The 22,069-nt window shown below is 35.5% G+C and overlaps 1 protein-coding gene across 6 annotated transcripts in view; it reads right to left on the bottom strand.

The window, feature by feature from the left end:
* Window positions 1-4,126: 4,126 nt before the first annotated feature.
* LOC114457540 (DNA (cytosine-5)-methyltransferase 3A-like) overlaps window positions 4,127-22,069 on the bottom strand; it is a 53,036-nt gene continuing 35,093 nt past the window's right edge. For 5 of the 6 annotated variants that reach the window (XM_028439476.1, XM_028439475.1, XM_028439473.1 and 2 more), the window contains 17 exons: window positions 17,608-17,814; window positions 16,779-16,937; window positions 16,590-16,697; window positions 15,357-15,504; window positions 15,067-15,210; window positions 14,097-14,141; window positions 13,456-13,535; window positions 13,215-13,327; window positions 11,221-11,404; window positions 10,926-11,010; window positions 9,551-9,696; window positions 8,201-8,291; window positions 7,903-8,051; window positions 6,742-6,827; window positions 6,584-6,653; window positions 6,208-6,326; window positions 4,127-4,852 (listed from right to left, as the gene is read on the bottom strand). In XM_028439476.1, coding sequence (XP_028295277.1) covers window positions 4,711-4,852; window positions 6,208-6,326; window positions 6,584-6,653; window positions 6,742-6,827; window positions 7,903-8,051; window positions 8,201-8,291; window positions 9,551-9,696; window positions 10,926-11,010; window positions 11,221-11,404; window positions 13,215-13,327; window positions 13,456-13,535; window positions 14,097-14,141; window positions 15,067-15,210; window positions 15,357-15,504; window positions 16,590-16,697; window positions 16,779-16,937; window positions 17,608-17,814 — 2,076 coding nt within the window. In that variant the 3' untranslated portion in view covers window positions 4,127-4,710. The remainder of the gene's footprint in view (window positions 4,853-6,207; window positions 6,327-6,583; window positions 6,654-6,741; window positions 6,828-7,902; window positions 8,052-8,200; window positions 8,292-9,550; window positions 9,697-10,925; window positions 11,011-11,220; window positions 11,405-13,214; window positions 13,328-13,455; window positions 13,536-14,096; window positions 14,142-15,066; window positions 15,211-15,356; window positions 15,505-16,589; window positions 16,698-16,778; window positions 16,938-17,607; window positions 17,815-22,069) is intronic. The other variant, XM_028439474.1, reaches the window with a different exon arrangement.

The following is a 22,069-nucleotide window of genomic DNA, read 5'->3' on the forward strand; positions in this document are numbered from 1 at the left end:
AAACCACGGCAAAAATAAACAAAATGACTCTGAAAACATACAAAATGACTATAAATATACACAAAAATATACAAATTGACTACAAAAACACACACAAAAAAGACATCAACAGAAATACACAAAATGAGAGAAAATTTCCAAAAACACACAAACGACAACGAAACCATACAAAACAACAACAAATACACACAAAATGACTCCAAAAACACACAAAATGTCTACAAAAACACAGAAAAAGATTTGTAACACACAAAACATCAACAAAAATACACAAAACTAGAGAAAAAAGATTCAAAACACACAAAACAACAAGAAAACCACACAAAATGACTTCAAAAACATACAAAATGAGAACAAAAAACACAAAAAGACTCATAACACACAAAACATCAACAAAAACACAGAGAATGAAAAAAAAAAAATTACAAAATGACAGCAAAAGTAGAAAAAATATATCCAAAATAACTCCAAAAACACACAAAACAACAACAAAAAAATACACAAAAATAACCAGAAACACATTTAAAACAACTAAAATACCCAGAATGACACACTCCTTTGTACTTTCCTCTATTAATGATCAAATTGGTACATTTTCTAAATTTGTGGCCCTCATTGTGATAGAAGTGATCAGATCTAATACATAACCCTATAATACATTAAATGCACAGTTTACAGCTGAAATATTAAAAATATTATCATCGTCATAATGATATAACTGATCAGTGTATTAAATACAATCATCTTAATGTTGATAGTTTTTTATGTAGAAAATAATTTTATCATTTAATAAACTAATTTGTAATAGTTCCAGCGAGATTTATTTTGTCTTCTTTTTTTTAACAGTATGTTAAGTTTTTCAGGAATTTTTTTATCTCCCGACATGTTTCGACTGTCGACTGCCAGTCTTTGTCAGAGGAGTTCTTGTATTACAGAAGTCAAGTGAAACTTCAAAGGAACCATCAACCTCCTCTGAGGAAGACTGGCAGTCGACAGTCGACGGGAGAATGAAAAAACTTTGTCTGAACAAACAAAACCTCGACTTAACATGATTTGTAATTGTTTCAATTTAAAATGTATTTAATTTTTTTTAAAAAACATCAATGATAAATAATAATACAAAAATGAATAGAAATATTATTACTTTATTGAAATGCTAGAACATTTCAATCAATTGATTTGCTTCCCTTCTAATTTATATATTAAAAAAAAAGCAACTTCAGGGACTTTTGTGTTTTATGGTCGTCATCTGTCCTTCAGAACATCAAAGGCCAAATCAAAGGGGGCGTGGCTTGTGTTGGTGAGAGAGCGTCGTGCGGCTCAGCTTCTTCTTCTTCTCCTCCTTTCTTTCAGGCAATACAATAGAAACGATTTAGAAACTAAACTAACTGCAATAGAAGCTTCTCCGTCTGGACTGAACCGAGCACATACACACACCATATAACAGGTTATTACTGTAGTCATTATTACAATAGTAGTTTCATTACTCCCTACTCTAATGATTGCAGATTATTACACTGACTGACTGACATGCAGCTCATAGAGGGGTCGGGGGGCGGGGCTTAGTGAGGAAGGGTTGTCTGTTTATCAGTTTGTTTGTTTGGGGAGAAAATAGGCGGGGTTAGGGAGCACCAAACGACGCAGGGCGATGATGTCACACCCAGATGCGTCACGTAAAGCCTGAGGGTGGCTGGCAGGAACACAGTAGTTTGTTAATGTGTGTGTGTGTGTGTGTGTGTGTGTGCGTGTGTTGTAAGAGCGTAGTTGAAAAAGCACCTGAAGGTTGGTTGTAGAAACACAGTAAAATGTTAAAAAGATAAAAAACCTTTGAACCTGCAGGTTCACTGGTAACGTGTTTGAATGTGAGGGTTGGGGTCAATTATAATTCAAACGCATAATTGGTAATTCATTACAATTATAATGTAATTGAAAAATAGCCTTTTGGCTAATTCTGGTATATTTTCAGAATTTATTTTTAATGTACAATGTTACTGTTAAATAATAAACCAATAAAGGAAATGAAATGGCTTTTAAAAAATACAAAAATATTACGGTAAAACCAATATTTTTATTGATTAGGAAGCCGAACACTGTAACGGAAAAATAGGAAAGAAATTAGATGATAGATATTAGTTTTTAGTGTATTTTACAGCTGAATTAGGACCCGTTAGCATTAGAGATGCTAACAGAAAGCTAACACAAGAGGAAGGTTACGTTTTATGGGCTTTTTTTTTTTTAAAGCTCAGTAATTGTGATTAATTGAATTTGAACTTAAATAATTGAGAACATAATTCTAATTGACTTACAGAGGAAACAATAATTTTAATTTTAATTGGAATTGGAAAAAATGTCAGTCACCGTAAACATAATTGAGCTTTAATTGAACATGGATAATTGAAGACATAAATAAAATTGAAAAATGTAATTGACCCCAACCCTGGTGGTGATCCATGTGTGCGTGTGTGTGTGTGTGTCCGGTGGTTTGCTGGTATCAGTGGAAGGTTTGCAGCTCAGAGGAAGGCCTCCAGGAGAAGGTCTGAGGACCAAAAAAGCACCAGAGTGCAGCGTCACCATCACTGACTGAACGACACTGCACTGTTATTGATAAATAAGACGTTATTGGAAGTTTGAAGGTAGGAAAACAACCAGCAGCAGCACAGGGAATGAGTCCTGGCTGTGGTTTCACTGGTTTCTGTGGAGAGGAAGTGGAAGCTGATTTCAGACTGGTGGAGGAAGACTTAAGTACAATTCTTCTTACTTTTTATTTTAAAATCACATCAAAAAAAACATAAATTCAGTTTATAGTAGTGATGCACAAATATAGATTGTTGTCTGATTATTTTTCATATTAGTCTAGTAGGGCAATTTTAATTAATAAGTAACCAGAGCCGCTACATGCTAAGCTAACCAAACATGTCGGACTGGGGCTGTGTTGTAAATGTCACACTAACGTACTACTACTTATACTAAGTCTGACGTCTAAACGAGTATGTAGTGCGTTCACATTAGATAGTATGAAATACCAGGATGTATAATATATGCTAACATTTTTTTAAGTATTCAAGTACTCAACCGTCCCATGATGCATTGCGAGCGGAATGTAAAATGATCCTGGGACCAACTTCAAGCTAAAAATCAAACATCCCCTTTTCAAAATAAAAGCATCTCTTCTTGTCTTCCATTCGTTTTTTTTAACGCTTCTGTAAATAGGGCTCTTGTTTTGAAGTTAACAGGAAGTTCAGTCAGTAGACCAATGGAGGGTCTCTGGAAATGTATGAAATGTGTGAATGAAATGTGTTAACGTGAGTTTTATGGATCAAATGATCACATGTTGATATTCTACTTGGTCACTTTTTCACTTCAAATGTTTTCAGAACTTTCAAAGTAAAGGTGGAGAATCAACAGATATTTAGCCTCAGTGTGAACAAGGTTTTTAACTCTGTAGGTTCCAGATGCATCTTGGGAAACTTGGAAGTATACTTCAGTGGGAACGCTGATCATCCTAATCATATTATATAGTATATAGTCATTATGGTGTTTGTAATGTGTAATACGGAGTGTGACATTTAAAAACACACTTTAATAGAGAAAAATATTTCTCCGAGGAGGGAAAACGTCAATTTTTCTTATCCATCACCTGAAAATCTAAGAATATGAAACAGCTGCAGCACAGATGATCAAAACAGCTGTTTTTAGAAAACGTCATCATTGCTGTTCTCATCATAATTGATTGATTTGCTTGAGTCGATCATTTGGTTATAGCTTGTGAATTTAATTTAGTCATAGAACAGATTTATTGTGGTTATTTAAAGGAGGCACTTTTTAACTAATGCACTTTGTTTTTGATTGACCATTGATCATTTTATGGAGACATTTTAATAACCTTTTTGAATGCCACAGTGTTGTGGAAAATGAAAAAAAATACATAAGAACAATTAAAAAAAGTATAAACATTATTAAGTTTTTTTTTTATATAGATTATTTAATTCATTGTGGGTTTTAAATGTCAAAAATAGATAGAATCGTCCAGTCTGAAAATCTCTGTTAACGAATAGATTTGAATAAATCCATATCAGTGCATCACTCGTTTATGTCCAAAATGAATCATTTCTTTTCTTAAATTAGTTTTTTTTTTTTTTTTTTTTTAATCAAATATTCGTCCCCACCGGCCTGAATCTGCAGCGACTCCACCCAGAGGAGAGCCTTTGGTCTCCAGCAGCACCAAAAACTGTGAACGCACCATTTGGACTTGATCACTGTCCAATCAGCACCATGAGCATCACATACTGTGTGTGTGTGTGTGTGTGTGTGTGTGTGTGTGTGTGTGTGTGATATAAGAGAACAGAAAATCAGAAGTTAGCTGCAGGCCCCCTGCAGGTAGACATTGGAACTGCAGAAAAAAGTCAGAAGACATCAGAGAGAAGTGTGTGTGTGTTTGTGTGTGTGTGTGTGTGTGTGTGTGTGTGTGTGTGTGTGTGTGTGTGTGTGAACAGTAGCACCGAGGGCCTGGGGTCAGTTAGGATTGAAGCAAGTAGTCCTTTAAATGTGTGTATGTGTGTGTGTGTCATCCTGTATCAGCCAACCTTCATGTACTCGCTGTAAACAGTGTGTGTGTTCATGTGTGTGTCTGCTGCTGCTACGCACTTTTGTGTGTGTGTGTGTGTGTGTGTGTGTGTGTGTGTGCGCGTGCGTGCCTGTGTGTGTGTGTGACTAGCTGCAGGCAAAGTACTCCTTGAGCGGTGCGAAGAGGTGTCTGATGACGGGGACGCTCCATGAACGTCCCAGCAGCCTCTGACGGGCCAAACGACTCATGTTGGACACATCTGTGTAGTGGACGGGGAAGCCAAACACCCTAAAAAAACACACACACACACAACAGTCACTGTCACATCCTCACATCAACAGTGTGTGTGCGTTTAATTTTGTATGATAACCGCATTTATTTATTCATCTGAATAATATCCACTGTTATCCAGGAACGTTTATTATTATTATTATAGTCATCTTAAAGATGGAAATCCTGGTTTTAAACAGAAATGAAATGGGTTCAAAGTGACCAAAAATGGTGGAAAAGGAGGTAAAATGGGATTTTAAAAACCACAAAAATTAGTTTAAAGGAGCAAAAATTAGAGTGGACAAAAACAAACAGAAAAAAATGGTAAAAATGGTTCAAAGTGTCAATATTGGAACAATTAGTTTAAACTGGAAAATAATGGGCGTGACTAATGGGCATGGTTAAAATGGCCAAAATAATCATAAAGTATGGTGAAAAGAGGTTAAAAGTGACAATATTGGATCAAAATATGGTGGAAAAGTGGTGGAAAGGGTTTTTAAGTGCTGAAAAGGTCTTGAAAGTGAAAAAAATTTGCAGAAGAAGCATTGAAATTTCATAGAGAAATGTGTCAGAAATGGAAGTAATGTAACAAAAATGCATCAAAAGAAACAAAATATGATGAGAAAAAGTGATGAAAATAGGTTAAAATATGGCAAGTTTGGTGTAGTTGCAGAAAAAGGTTAAAAATAAGCAAATATCTCAAATTATTATTAAAAAAAAATTCAAAGTGTCTTGAAGGCATTTGGCAACCCCCTCCCAGTGTCTGGTGACCCCAAATGGGGTCCTGAGCCCAAGGATGAGAACGCCTGATTATTACACACTGTATGAATAATGGATAAATCTTCTTATTAAATATTTAAATAATGTACTGGTTATGAATAATTAACGATAGAACAATAAATTGTCACTTCTTTTAGATATGTTAACTTTTTACTTGTTTATTTTAGAATAATATATTAAGGTTTAATTTACTCTGACAATTGTTTTTCAGGAATTTACGGACGCATTAAAGCGATTATCAGACACCTCTGAAGAAGACTGGCAGTTGACAGTCGAAACATGTTAGGAGATCAAAGTGAAAAACGTTAGTCTGAATAAATGAAACCTTAACATTTTATTCAAAAAGAAGACAAAAAGAACTTGCTGGAATAATGTCAATGTTTGCTTTTTGAATAAAGTTGAATAAATGTTCGTATTTTTATAAGTAATTGAAGCCCTACAGATTTTTAACTGTGGCTAAATCTTTAAAAAAATGTTCAAAAAATTCCTTAATTTTTTTTTTTCCCCTTAAAATTTAAACAACCTGTTTTTAATTCAAATAATAATAATAAAAATATTTAAAAAATCTTAATATTAAGAGGTACAGTACGTACTTCTCCATCTCGGTGCACCACAGGATGTCCTCCTTGTTGTCCATGTAGACGGGGAAATGCTCATCTTTCCCCTGCTTCACAGAGTTGGAGCGTGTCGTTATCGTTCGCAACTTCTCAAACTGGAATTAACATCCAGAGCCACACACGCGCCACACAAAAACACACACAACACAAACACACACACAGACAGACACACAGACACACAAACACCCCTGTAAGAAATGCTACAGCTACTCCTCTGCCTGCTAGAAATGCTTCACAATTATCAAATCAAGACATTTGATCAGTGATTTCAATCTTACAGTCATGACAAACACACACACACGCGCACACACACACACACACACACACACACACACACACACAGAGGTGATACCTTTGCTGTGCGGCCGTGTTCGAGGCAGTCTTGAAGGTCCAGCTTGTCGTTGACCATCGGCGTCAGAGGCCTGAGGCGTTTGAGGAAATCACAATTTTTTAAAAGGAATGAAATATATAAATATTCTCAAGTCAGATATGTGTATTTGTATTACTCACCTGGACATGCCCGGCAGGTTCCCCCAGAAATAGCGAGCGCGGTGAGCAGCGGAGACCTCTTTGGCGTCAATCATCACCGGGTTAGACTGAAGGAGGAGCATCAGAGGGATTTAATTCAAAGATTTAGGGGCACGTTATTTAAATACAACTAATAATAAAAGGGGATCCATTTACATATATGTATAAAATAATAAACAGACTTAATTAAGGACACTTGAGGACTTTCGTTTATTTTTTTAGACTTTTTTTAAAGACAAAATTTAGTTTATTGTGACAGAATGCTTCATTATAATGGTGTATTAGGGCCACATTAAAATCAAAAATAAAAAATCAGAGTACTACGAGATTAAAGTTGTAATATTTTGAGATTAAAGTCGTAATTTTGTTAGATTAAAGTTATAATATTTTGAGAATAAAGTTGTATCTTTCGTGATAGTAATGCTAAGAATTCCCAGTTGAAGTGAACACAACTAACACCGATAGCCCTGAAGTCAATATACATAATGTTATATTATGACTTTATTCTCAATATATTATGACTTTAACCTTGAAATATTATGATTTAAATATCATAAAATTAAGATTTAATGTACATACAAGTTTTTTCTCATAAAATGACAACTTTATTCTCAAAACATTATGACTTTATTCTTGAAATATTACTTTAATCTTGAAAAATTACGACTTTAATCTCATGAAAATATGATTTTATTAAAATATGACTTTATTTTCATACATTTACAACTTTACTCTCGAAATATTACGACTTTAATGTCATAAAATTAAGATTGTATTAACATACGACTTAATTCTCCTAAAATGACAACTTTCATTCTCAGAATATTATGACTTTAATCTCGTAGTACCCAGATTTTTATTTTATTTTAACGTGGCCACCGTTATTACTCCTTTCAAATATCAATATTGATAATAACGAATGTTTTATTTGACATTAACCAGGTTTGTTAAATGTAGCTTCTTTTGCCTTAATGTGCAATGAAAAATTATAAAAATCCTTTTGGAAACAGTTTTTCAAGAGGCAAAAATATATATTTCTGACTTTAAAAGGAAGAATTAATCCTATTTGTTTCTTTTCTCTAAAGAGAAACTTCCAGATCAATCATAAGCTGATGTTGTCAGAGTGTCGTTGTGAGTTTCTACCTCTAAAAAGCGGGAGATGTCCCTCTTGTCGCTGACTCCCATGGCCACTACGTTTTCAAACAGCCAGAAGAACGGCCGCTCGTCGCCAGGCTTGGGTCGAGCCTCGTGCAGCAGGCGGTAAAACTCAAAGAACAGGCGTCCGGTTCCTTCTGCAGGATTAAAAGAGAGAGAGAGAGAGAGAGAGAGAGAGAGAGAGAGAGAGAGAGAGAGAGAGAGAGAGAGAGAGAGAGAGAGAGAGAGACCTCAGCCTTTAGGAACGTCATCAGATGGGTTCTTCACTGTGTTCCTCAGATCTTACCAAAGAGGCCTTTCCTGGCAGGGTTGACAATGGACAAGTCATTACAGGGGCTTCCTCCAATCACCAGGTCAAACGGACCCCACTCTTCAATCTGAGGCGCACACACACACACACACGCGCACACACACACACACACACACACGCACACACGCACACACACAGCAAATAAAACAATCTGTGTGTATTGGGTTGGGGTCAATTATAACGTAATTATAATAAGCTTTTTCACACTCTCGCTCTGGTTCAGTTCTCGTGCATGAGGTCAAAGGTCAAGAGGGATAAACTCGCCATAGCTGACGGTGTAAACAGTGAGTCTGACAGAGATTTAGATAATTTTTCCCCCGTTGGAGCGTTGATTCTTTGAAAAAAATATTGTGGAGATGTGGTATCTGTCTCCAAGGCAGAAATGCTGAGTTAGCTGCTAAAGCTAATGCTGCTAAAGCTAATGCTGCACACGAGTGACCAATCAGCTGATCAGTGATGTTTCACTTGTCGACCTGTTTAGTGTCCATCTAGTGCACTTTCTTCAAATTTGCAAATTGAATTAAAATAATAGCTAAATAAAAATAATCATGGTTAGTGAATGGTGTTCCTCGTTTCAAAGGTAAATAAGCTACTCTGCATGCACAGTTCCAGAGTGTGAAAAGGCTTATTCTTATTGTGATTGGAGAAAATATGTCATAATCAAATGAAAATTCAATAAAAAATATCAATTAGAATTGAATTAAACACAAAACTGGGGAACCATGTTACAGTTTTAAGTCGTACACATACGTAGTTAACATTCAATAAAATATGTTTCATGTCAGGTTTCTCCTCCAGCGGTCAGTTCTTTTGAGGATCATTTTACTATTAAAAAAAAATAAAAAAATTAAATATACTGACATAAAAAAGGCTCAGACGCCCACAGTAAAAATATTAATACCAATATTAATATTGGTATTAACAAGGTAAGAAGGTAACCAAGAGATAAGAAACAAACTAGATGATAGATGATAGCTTTTAGTGTATTTTGCAGCTGATTTAAGACATGGATTAAACCGAGCCGTTATAATTATTGATGCTAACAGATCAGAAAGGTTACATTTTATAAGGGTTGTTTATCAAAAGCTCGGTAATTGTAATTAATTGAATTTGACCTTTAATAATTGAGAACATAATTGGAATTGAGTTACAGCAGAAAAATAATACTTGTATTTTTAATTGTAATTTAAAAAAATGCAGGTCACCATAATGATAATTGAGTTGTAATTGAACACAGATAATTGAAGACGTAATTGTAATTGACCCCACCCCTGCTGTGAGATCCTTTTTGTAGAATACACACACAGTGATTTATTTCTGACTCACGTGTCTGTGCGTGACGTTGCGTACGTCTCCCACGTACACGATGCGTCCCTGATGTCGCACCATTCCGACAGTGATGGAGTCCTCACACACCTCAGACGCCACGTATTTACCCACCAGGATTCCCAAGTCCTTCAGCACCAGCAGACCTGATCAAAACGTTGGTGTTTTAGTGAAATTCAAAAAGATTTTGTCTCAAGTCTTTCAGCTCGTCTGATTGGTTCAGCTCCAGGAAGTAATGCTTTCCTATGACGCAGCGTTTTGTTCAATGCACAGCACATTTTAATGTGTATCTCACTGCAGATTAAATCTCATAAAATGTAAACTGTGATCAACTCTGACTGCTGCACTTAATATATCACCATAAGGAAAAGTAGCGTGAGAACTGAGAGCAGCTAATATGTTAGCGTCTGACAAAAAACACTCATATGATGGTTGTGGGAGTGGATTGGCGAAGAAATTGATTAGAAAATACATTAATTCTTTAATTAATTAATTAATACTTTTCTGCAAGTTAAAATAATGTTATTCTGGGGTTTTATTATTTTACATGAATTATTTCTCGGTTTCTTTAATTGTTGACCTACTGCTGTAGTCTTTCACCTTTTTATAATCAATAACCTTAAGCCTTTTTCTACAGATCTTAAGTTGTCAGTAACAAAAAAATAAAATTAAAATAAAGTCAGCAAAATGATGGTTCATTGTTCTATGAATCTGTGACAACCACATTTATTTATTCATCTGAATAATATCCACTGTTAAAATTGGTTAAAAGTTGCAAATTAGAGTGGACAAAAACAGACAAAAAAAGAGGTAAAAAGGGTTCAAAATGTCAATATTGGAACAATTAGTTTAAACTGGCAAATAATGGGCATGATAAATCGTGAATGTGGTTAAATTGGCAAAAATAAGCATGAAATATGGTGAAAAGAGGTTAAAAGTGACAATAATGGGTCAACATATGTGACATTAGGTGGAAAAGTGGTGGAAAGTAGACAAAATGTGCAGAAAAGGCATTGAAATTTGATGGAGAAGTGGCAGAAATGGGAGTAATGTAGCAAAAATGCATTGAAAAGAGCAAAAATATGTAAGAATATAAGAAAAAGTGATGAAAATACGTTAAATAATGGCAAGTTTGGTGTCGTTGCAGAAAAATTGTCAAAATAAGAAAAAATTGGCTCAAATTGTTCAGAAAATATTCTCACCCCTGCTGTAATCATCCTCAAGCACGTCACATATAACAAAAAATTAATTTCACCTTTTTTCCTTAAAAAAAATGCCAATATTTTCTGGCTCAACCCAAGTGATATAAACTAAAAATGGGTTTCATCTCCAGAGATTAAATAAATGTATTTTTATCCTGAATTCAAGCGTTTACCTGTGGCGATGCCGTCAAACAGTGACAAGACTCTGATTGGTTGACGCTTTTCTGCTGCTACGGGGGGATAAAGCTTGGCTGGCTCCTGTGAGACAATAAAGGGAATTAAAACAATCTTAGTTTACAGGCTGTTATGTGCATGTTATATGTGTTTTTTTTATTTAATAAACTCAGACATAAAGAAACCCTTCCAGTAAAACTTCAAAGTCCAGTTTCCTGAACTAAAGACACCAGAACTAACATGGTCTCCCTCATGCAGGACTAGTTTTCTGATGGAAAACCAATGATCACGTACAAACTCCATTTCGTGGTTGTTGGCGAAGAAATGCTGCAGCCTGCTGGGCCAGTCGTCTCGTCGCCGTAGCAACCCGTAAGTGTTCCGGGGGCCACACATGAAGCAGTTCCAGGGATCCTCTTTGATGGCCGCCTCCGCAGAACCAGCGCCCACCAGCAGGTCAACACACTCCACGCAGAAACACCTGCAACACACACACACACAATTTATTTCCTGTTTAAGAATCAGAAGTACTTTATTTTTTAGAAAATATATAAAATAAAATAAAATAAAAAATAATAATAATAATGAATTAATTAAATAAATAAAAAAAAAGTACTTAATGATCCCAGGGGGAAATTACTTTGTAACTGAGGCTCGAGAAATATTACAAATGAAAAGAAGAAAAAACTACATAATTAAGTCAAATACTGTTCATTAAATAAGGATTAAATACAAGTGCACACATTACAGTAGTAAAAAATAATAAAAGAAAAAGAAATAATAATAATAAAATACAAAATTGTGTTTTTGGCCCCGACCAATACTCGCACTTGCACCCTAGTGCCCCTCATTTGCGCATTCCCGATGAGATTGCGAATGCGTAGGGTGTCTCCAGAGTGGTCTTTTGCCCCGCCCCCTATGCGCCCCTGATCCACACTTCACCGAAGCCTACATCCAAGCGGACTTCGGTGAAGCATATTACCCATAATTCTTTACGGTTTAGAGGTTTTGCACCGACGTCACTGATATCCCGTGGGTTTTGTTTATCCGTCTGCGGGTCCTGTGCCAGAAAAATGTGCTTTTAAGTGTAAGTATTAAAATATTGTAACTTTTCTTATGCTGTATATGTGTAAATACAATCAAGGTTTGCTATGTTACTTGTAAAGAAGCATCAATATCTGATGAAGCTTTACGGTGATGCACCGGTGTTTACGGACATTCTATGCATACAATTTCATAACTTTTTTTGTGCAATCATTCATATAACATCCAATTTAAACCAAACACTTGTACAATAAACTTAGGATGTATAAAAACTAAACTATAAAAACTTAGCAGATACCCACTCTACATTTACCTCAAATAAATTACTAATAACCAATATATATTTCTTTTAACGTGTGTGGATCAACTCATATTATATACTGATGCCTGATGAAATGACCTTCAGTTTTATTTGGTTTTAAATATTTCTGACCCTGTAATAAAGGCTTTTTCTATTTTTGTAAATGATGAGTGCATGGTCTGTATCTTTTTATGATGTTTAAGTTGCAGTTTTTGGCTGAAATTGTACACTTTTTTTTTTGCTCCAAAGTTTCCTGTTGTGAATATTTTTTTTTGAATATTGAAATTTTCCTTATTTAACATTACAGGAATACTTTGCAATGAATCAATAAATGCAAAATAATGTTTTTCCTCACATGTGGCATCCACTGTTGAGTTGGAACAAGTTGATGAAAAAAGAAACGTTTGACAAATTTATTCAGTGAGAAAAACCACCAAGGATGAACCAAATGTGTCATTAATGAGCAGTTCTTACACATTAATTTGAGCTCCTTAGCAGAAAAATGACTCATTGCTGCGCCACACATACACACACACACACACACACACACACACACACACTGCCAACACAGAATCATGCACCAAACTTTGGCATTAAAACCAAAGCCTGAAAAGAAGCAACAGCAAAAAAACAATAAACTAAATACAGCCTGTAGAAATGAGGCTCAGGGTTGGGGTCAATTACATTTTTCAGTTACAATTAAACTAAACTAAAAAAGTATCCTCAGAAAGTCAATTACAATTACGTTCTCAACTACTAAAGTTTAACGTGCCCTCGCTATCACACGCATGTCGGGACGTGTTGCACGTTGAGGTGTGTTGCATGTCGGGGTGTGGCAGAAATGTTAGTGTTGAGACATATATGACCATTTTCAAAGATTTTATACATAAAAAACCAATTTACTCATCTGGGTAACAACACCACACTGTAATACTTTGATACTGACCTGCAGCAGTTGTTGTTTCCACACATGAGCACCTCCCGTCCTCCACAGCAGATGGTGCAGTAGGACTGGTAGCCGTCGTCGTCGTACTGGTAGGCACACTCCAGGAACGAGTTCTGGCACACAAACAGGAGCAGAGAGAGAAGCACTTTCCTGAGTTAGAAAACACTCATTTAAACGCAATTTTCACCAAACTATTTGACAACAAAACAAATATTGGATTCTTTCGTGTGCCGTTTCTTACTTTGCAGCCCTGACACATTGCACCCATGAAGAGAGGATGCTCCAGGGAGACGTTAAGGCTTCCACAGGAGATACAGATATCTGAAGACAATGAAAAACACCAGTCAAATTTTAGCTGCATGCAGATTATATAGTCCTATTTTTTTCTGCTATAAAATCAAACATGTAACACTTAAATATCAAAATCATCGTCTCCGTACATAAGGGCTTCCTTTTGTTGATTTGGGATTGTAGAAATACAGCAAAAAGGTCTTTTTTCCTGTTCAGAATATTGTATTAATCTTGAGAACCCACCAGCTCATATTTTTCTCCAAAATGGCGACTTCCGCATTTAAAGAGATTTTATGTGAGTTTGAAGCTAAAAGTTCAAACATCAATGACTGGCAAAGACATTTCTAACACAAATTAGAAACAAAGTTTTATTATTCAGCTTTAGAACAATCCTCTAGAATGCGTTTAACTTATGGTTAATAAAACAAGGGGCTAAATCGGGACTGGATGAGTGAATTGATTGGGCGATGGTTAACATAAGCTGAGAGTGGAGACGTTTCAGACCCCTGATTGTTATATTTCTTTATATCTCATTTCCAGTTTATTAAAATACTTTATTTGTTGTACATTTAGAACCCCTTCTCTTCATACCTTCTATGTTCTTGGTCTTCTTTTTGATTTCATAGATGAGTCTCTCTGCAAAACACAGCACAACAACATCAGAAAAACATTCAGGAGTGCGTTAAAAAAAAGAGTTCCAGTTTATCAAACTATTCACATAGTCCCACATTGCAGATTTGTTCTGCTTTCACACTGGTTTAGTCCTGGACTCGGTCCGAATGGTCGGAGAACAGCTGATAATTTGATCTCCTTAGTTTGCCTTGGTTTGCGTTCAGAGAACTACTTCTAATCCGCTCCAACAGCCTCTGGTGCAGTTCCACGAGCTAACCACTGGAGGGGGCCGTTACAGGAGTAGAGACAGAAACCTGAAGAAGAGGCTCTCATCTACGGGTCAAACTTCTTCCTTCTGCATTTGTTTCAACAAGTTGTTGTGGTTTTAAAGCCACGTTTTGCAGTTCTTCCTGATCACCCACAAGTGCGAGCTACATCATCTTCCTGTGTTTGATACGGTCCAAGAGAGGTTGTGTTTACGGCGCTTCTATTCACTCTAGACATGGTGATGCTGCTTTTAGTTGTTATGCTGCAAAGAAGTGGAACAAACTACAGCAGAGCGGAAGTCAGCATCTCATTGATGATTTTTAAATCCAGGTTTATATATATAAACTGTGTATGACTGAGAGGGAGATTTTTGTTATTGTTGATATAAAGTTATTACTGCAGATTTTAAATGTTTTTACTGCTGATTTTAAATGTTTTTACTGCTGATAACATATATAAATGACCTATAGAATCATGTATAAAGATACAAGGGTAAACAAAAACTCTAAGTATCAATGACAAATAATAAAAACAGAAGAAACAAAAGGTAGGCAATGATTTGAAGAATTTTTTACTTAGAAATGCTGATGTATATTGAACGCAGACCGTCCAATCAGACGGTTCCTCACACAGCCCAACCAATGATCTGTCAGTGTTTGAAATACACGTTGGTAACACTCACCTCTCGTTCCTTCGTCAATCACCTCTCGGATTTTTGCTTTCTCCGCTGCGTTCTTGCGAGGCTTCTTCGCTGGTGGAGGTGTGTAGGCCGCCTCAGGCTCCGCCCACATCTCGGGGTACACTTCCTTATATGGATTTTGTTCCTCTGTGCAGAAAAAACGCAAGAAACTATCAGATATTTGTAACATTACGATATCGTTTTGGTCTAAAAAAATCTTTCAAATCAGCTCATTGTTTACATCAAACCTGTCTAATATTTTTAATCTGAATAATAAACACATGGTTGTTCACCTTCTGGAGGGTCAAGTGACTGCGGCCCGCTGGGCAGGAACCCCGTCATGGCCCACTTAATCATCTGTGTGGTCTGGAGCTCCACGCCATCGGCTTCATCGCTGGCATCGCAGGAAGGAACGGGTCGACCAGCTCTAACACTGGCCACCTGACCACACACAGAACATTCACAGTTAAATGAAACCAATCAACACTGCATTTGTGGATTTCAGAGTAAATAATCATTAATAGGATCATACTGCATGTGTGTGAATGAATAGCTTTACACATTATTCTGTTCTATTCTTTATTCTATTTTTAATGCTTTCATTTGTTAATTTTCCTCTCTCTCTCTCTCTCTCTCCTAGTGAAATAATTAAAATAACGTTAAAAAATATATAAAAACTGACCGAAAAAAAAAGTAACAGAAAAAATAACAACAAACTAATCTACAAAACTACCAGAAAACAGAAACAGAAAAAAGAAAAAAAAAGGCCAAAAACATATAAAATGACCCAAAAAAACAGAAAACACCTACAAAAATACACAAAATGGAAGAAAAATAAACACCTTTATATATATATATATATATATATATATATATATATATATACATATACAGTATATATATAAAGGTAATAAAACCCAAAATGTTGCAACTGGTCAATAATGTAACAAGATGCTAAGCTCAGCATCTTGTTTATTACATTATTGGCCAGTTGTAACATTTCAGGTTTATTACTTTTATTTTTTTATAACAATTCGGGTAATCGCTACATATCGGGCTCTAACAAGGCCAGAAAGTTTGAGAACCACTGATCGAATGGGAGTAAAACTATAATTTTCCCTAAAAAAGCATAAAGAATTGATAATATAAATTGAAAACATGATTAAAACTAACTTTTGTTGTGTCTCTTTCTGGCTCCACATACTGTTTACCATTCCTTTATATTTTAGTTAACATAAACGTGTATTCATCTTTTTTTTTCCTTTTTTTAAATTGATGTATTTATTATTTATTAATTATTTAAATTAATTTTTAAATGTATTTAAATAAATTTTTAAATGTATTTAAATTAATTTTTATTTTTTATTTTACATCTTTTATACTATATGTATTTTATTAAACATAAAAGTGTGTTAATTTGATTTATTTATTTATTTGTATACATTTTATTTTGTTTATCTATTTATTTATGATATTTTTTTAGATTACTATAATTATAATTTTTTTGTCTCGTGTGCTGATCTGACCTGCAGAGCCTCAAAGATGGCTTTGCGGTACATGGGCTGCTTGTTGTAGGTTGGCTGGTGGAAGGCGGAGGAGAAGGAGCTGAAAGGCATCAGTTTCTCCACACAAACCTGTCAAAGCACAAACACACTCTGAATAATCCAACAAACATTCTGTATAAACTTGTATTTGAGGTCATCCCTTAAACTCACCACAGAGAATTTTCCGTCTCCGAACCACATGACCCATCGGGTGCTGTCGGCGGCTCGACTCCGACCGCTCATCAACCAGGAGACGATCCTGCCGGGCCACCAGGAGAAACCTCGCAGCTTCCCGAACACCAGCGAGCCGATGCCGAAGCCTCGGCCATCCTATTGGTGGACACGCGGGAAAATTATAAATGATAGGAAAACGAGCAATTTCAACATTAATGATCCCAAGTGTGCACTTTGATGTATAAATGATACATTAAGTAGAAAAGGTGCCGCAATATCCAAGCAATAAGTAAAAATAATCAGTCTCTGAAATTTTATTGATTTTGTGACCAATTTTTTTTTGGGGGGTAATTATGTGAAATAATTTGAGGAAAATTCATGTAGTCATGGATGGGAAAATTTCCATCCTCCAAATAATGTAGAGTTTCATTGAATTTGAGTATTTAGAAGCACTGAGATATCTACAACTGAATTATTTAGGGCTTTATTCTCCCGTCTGGACTTAAGCGCTTTTTTACACGCCTGCAGTTACGCACTTCTCTCCTACGCGTATTCTCCGGTCCAGGCTGCTGACATTCCTGAGGAATTGGATGGTCTAAAGGGCCTGATTTTGAAATATAATATGTAAATTCTTTATGTCTATTTTGGATCATTTATATATTTGTAGTGTAGTGTAAAAAAAAAGCAAAAATGGGCTCAAATTGTCCAAAAAATATTCTTGACCCCAAGGTTGAGAACCCATCATCTAAAGTGCATTCATGGGATTTGGCTCTTTTTAGTGTCATTTTTATGAATAGAAATATCAGAAATATCTGTGTTGTCGTACCTGGTACTCTATCTCACTGGCTGAGGGCCGGTCCACTCTGGCTACAGGCTCCGGGGTCACTGCTGCCGTCGGAGAGGCGGGGTCTGTGTGCTGCTGTGATGAGGGCGGGGCCGGGCTGGCTGGCTCCTCCTCCTCCTTCTGGAAGTCCATTTCTGACAAGTCATCCATCATGTTTATCTCCGCCTCTCTGTATGCCCGACGCTCGGCCTAAACAGATTAAAATAGTGTTTAAAAGCAATTTAAAGCAACAAATTAGTTCTTAGCATTCTTAAAAAATAAACATGTTTTTGAAGTGAATGTTATTGTTAGAAGTCAGTCCGCCTTTACTTTTTTGTAATTATTTTTGCTTATTTTATAGTTTTTCTGCAACTACACCAAATTTGCCACATTTTAACCTATTTTCATCACTTCATCTTGACATATTTCTGCTCCTTTGAATGCCTTTTTTGCGACATTACTCCCATTTCTGCCACTTTTAAGACATTTTCTGCACTTAGAAATCCTTTCCACCACTTTTCCAATATCATGTTGCATATGTTGACCCATTATTGTCACTTTTAACCTCTTTTCACTGTATTTCATGCTTATTTTTGCCAATTCACAATTTTTCATGCCCATTATTTGCCAGTTTAAACTAATTGTTCCAGTATTGACACTTTAAACAATTTTCACCACTTTTTCTGTCCATTTTTGGCCATTCTAATTTGAAACTTTTAACCAATTTCTTTACTTTTCTGTGCATTTAACCAAAACATAGCCAATGTGATATAATAAAGTGTCTGAAACCCTGGTTATGTTGTTCAATAATCGGCTTTAAAGAGAATTCCTTGATGGTCTGAGCATCCTTGACCAGGATGCAATAAAATATATTTATAAACACTACTGTTTTCAGATAAAATCAATTTAATGTGTGAAAAACATCAGTTTGCCCATTTTTTCTTTCGTGTTTAATGTGGTTTTGATAGTGTGAGTTCTGCTCATTTCGCTCCTTCTTCATCAAAGCTCAACATAAAGGTCTCAGCGCTGCAGGGCAGAGGGAGCGTCCTCATAATTGTTCCTCAAAACAGGAAGCGATTGTGGAGAAAGGAAGCAGCGCTGAGGGAGTTCAACAGGTTTGAGCAGCGCAGGGCTGCAAATGAGATTACATCATAAAAGTGGCGAGTAAAAAACCCAAATCCTACCTTTTTTTTTTTTTTTTTTTTTTAGATGGAAATGTCCAGAGTACTTTCACACACAGAGAAAGTAAATGTATAGTCTTTAATCTTATTTTATTAAACCCGTATTTACCCAGAAAGTTCACCGTAAAATCAGATGATCCCTTTAAAGAGCGACACATTCCAGCACATGCAGGAAAAAGCCAGTGATGTAATAAAGTGAGAAAAAAGACGAAAAAAGAAAATGGCCATAAAACACGTAATGAATCATTCAGCTCCACAAACTACAGAGAAATAACTTCTGTGAACTTCACAATGTATGGGAAAAATAAAAACAAAAACAGTCTCAAACACACAATCTACATTCATACGTATCATGAATAACAGTTCATTAATCCATTAAATTTAAAGATCCTCAAGAGCAGGGGTTTTCAACCTAGGGGTCGCCAGAAGCCTTCAAGAAACTAGGAATATTTCTTGAATAATTTGAGCCCATTTTTGCTCATTTTTACATTTTTTCTGCAACTACACCAACTCACCATATTTTAACCTATTTTCATCACTTTTTCTTGCCATATTTTTGCTACATTTCTCCCATTTCTAACACTTCTACATCACATTTCAATGTCTTCTCTGCAAATTTTTTCCGCTTTCCAGACATTTTCAGCACTTATAAACCCTTTTACACCTAATGTCACATATATTGACCCATTATTGTCGTTTTTAACCTCTTGTCATGCCTATTTCTGCCAATTTAAACTAGAAAATTTTTAAACAATTTGAACCCATTTTTGCTAATTTTTACCCTTTTTCCACCTAATGTTGCATAAGTTGCATCTTTTCAACATATTTCATGATTATATTTGCCAATTTAACCACATTCACACAACTTGTCATGCCCATTATTTGCCAGTTTAAACTAATTATTCCAGTATTGATACTTTGAACCATTTTTACCACTTTTTCCATCTGTTTTTATCCACTCTAATTTGCAACTTTTAACCAATTTCTGTGGTTTTTAAAATCTCATTTCACCACCTTTTCCACCATTTTTGGTCATTTTTAACCCATTTAAAATCTGATTAAAACAATGATTTCCATCTTTAAGATGACTATAATAATAATAAACGTTCCTGGATAACAGTGGATATTATTCAGATGAATAAATAAATGTGGTTATCACAGATTCATAGAACAATAGACCATCATTTTGCTGACTTTATGGATGGACCCCAAAAATCTCTCCCCTTTATCATTTTTTCTGCAGAAATACAGACTCAGACTGGGCACGCTCGGGAGTTTTCTGACAATGCAGAGAATAAATACAGAAAATAAACTCAAATACAAAACAGAGGACGAACGTGTAAAGTTGAGCAGGAGGAGACAGTAAAAGTGGGATTGACGGTTCGTGACCGAGTTCTACTGGAGGTCAGGGGTCACTCCTCTGAGCTCCTGTTGACCTCTGACCTCATAAAACCCAAATCAGCCTCTTACACAGATCACAGATTGACCTCAAACACAATCACATCCTCTGCAGGGAACTCCATGTGGTCACTCAGTTAGAATGTACGTTTAGGTTTTTGATTTTCACGTCTTTTACAGCCTCGATTAAGAAAAGGTTTCTTTGGATTCTTTGTGGATTTAAATCGTCTCATGGTCGGTGTGTGGGCTCTGTGGGAAACAAACCCTGGCTGTGTCATGTGACTGCAGACAAGCACTTTTTACGACTGAAATGAGAGTCAATCAGACCATTTTCCAATTAACAAATAAATTACAGCAATTAAATAATTCAATTCAAACAATTCATTTTCAAATAAATTTAATCATTAATATACATTTTTTTAAAGTAATTTTTCTCTAAAATCTGCAGAAATTTTGTGTATGAAGCCTTCAGATTTTTTTTAATGTAAATATTAGCTGTGCAATTTAAGATGATTTAAGTCAAGTGATTTGCTTTTTTGGAAAATGTCCCTGATTAATTAATTCTGACTTTTTCTGGGTTAGGGTTAGTTCTGTTTTAGAAAAAGGAACCTTGACGTACGGATTCACTGCATGACATTTCATTACAAAAAGCATCATCGGGCAAGGTTTGCATGATTAAAAATAGAAATACTTTGAAATCTTATTCAGGACTGAAATAGAACTAAAATAGAGCAAAAAATAAATGTGAATAGATTTAGAGTAATTTTATTTATTTCTTCTTCAAAACAGAAGTCATGACCACACAGTTGCACCACATGATATTTTGACATTTTGAATAACGGGATACATTACAGAAGTCATAAGTAACATTTAAAAGAAAAAAAATTAAAGTGAGCACACGCACTAAGTTTTACAATGGAGCCTAAAACCTTATTAATACATCTATGTCTAACAAAACGCATTATTTTTGCACCATATTCATTTTATTAACTTTTTAAATTGGGACTAGTTTATCATTTGAGAGTGTACGCCGTCATGTTGAAATGACGTGAATGATCCCTTTTAGTCCATTGAGTTCTACAGGAGGTGAAGCGTTCAGGATCATTTAGCAGCTTTTTCAGTCAAAATAACAACTTGTGCTGCTTTGTGTTGCTCTAAAAATCAGTAAAAGTTAAAAAAGTTGATGTAAACCTCTTTTTTGTTTACTGAAATTTGATAAACACCTGTTCTTTGCAGCAGACAGATTCTACCTGGGTCGGCATTAATGAGCAGCAGTGGATCCTGGTTGTCTGCATTTACATGTAGAAGCTCTTCTTCTCTTCTTAATGGCGTCTATGAAACAGAAGAGTTGGAACTGTCGCCCCCTGCTGTCACAGATCTTTTCTGGTCACAAATTTCGGTAAATAAAAGACAAAAACATCGACTTTTTAAACTGTTACTGATTTTTAGATCAACACAAAGCAGCACAAGTTGTTATTGTGACTGAAAAAGCTGCGAAATGATCCTGAATGCTTCACTTCCTATAGAACTCAATGGACTAAAAGGGACGACTGGCGTCAACATGGCGGCGCACAGGCTCTAAACGGTAAAGTAGTTTTAACATTTTAAAAAGTTAATAAAATGAATATGGTGCAAAATAATGTGTTTGTTAGGCATAGATCTATTAATGACATTTAAAGGTTTTAGGACACATTTGTAAAAACAGTGGAGGATCCCTTTAAGAACAATCATTTAAAGGTCAAAAACTGAAAAACACCAAAATGCAAAATGTCTCATGCAAATTGAATTTTGTGGAATGAGTTTCTCATCAAACAGAGACGACTGCAGAGAAATACAGAGAAACTCAATCAAATCTGCATTTTCAGTCTCACTTTCTGATTATTCAT

The sequence above is a fragment of the Gouania willdenowi genome, chromosome 24, assembly GCF_900634775.1.
Source record: "Gouania willdenowi chromosome 24, fGouWil2.1, whole genome shotgun sequence".
In the NCBI taxonomy this organism is placed as follows: Eukaryota; Metazoa; Chordata; class Actinopteri; order Blenniiformes; family Gobiesocidae; genus Gouania; species Gouania willdenowi.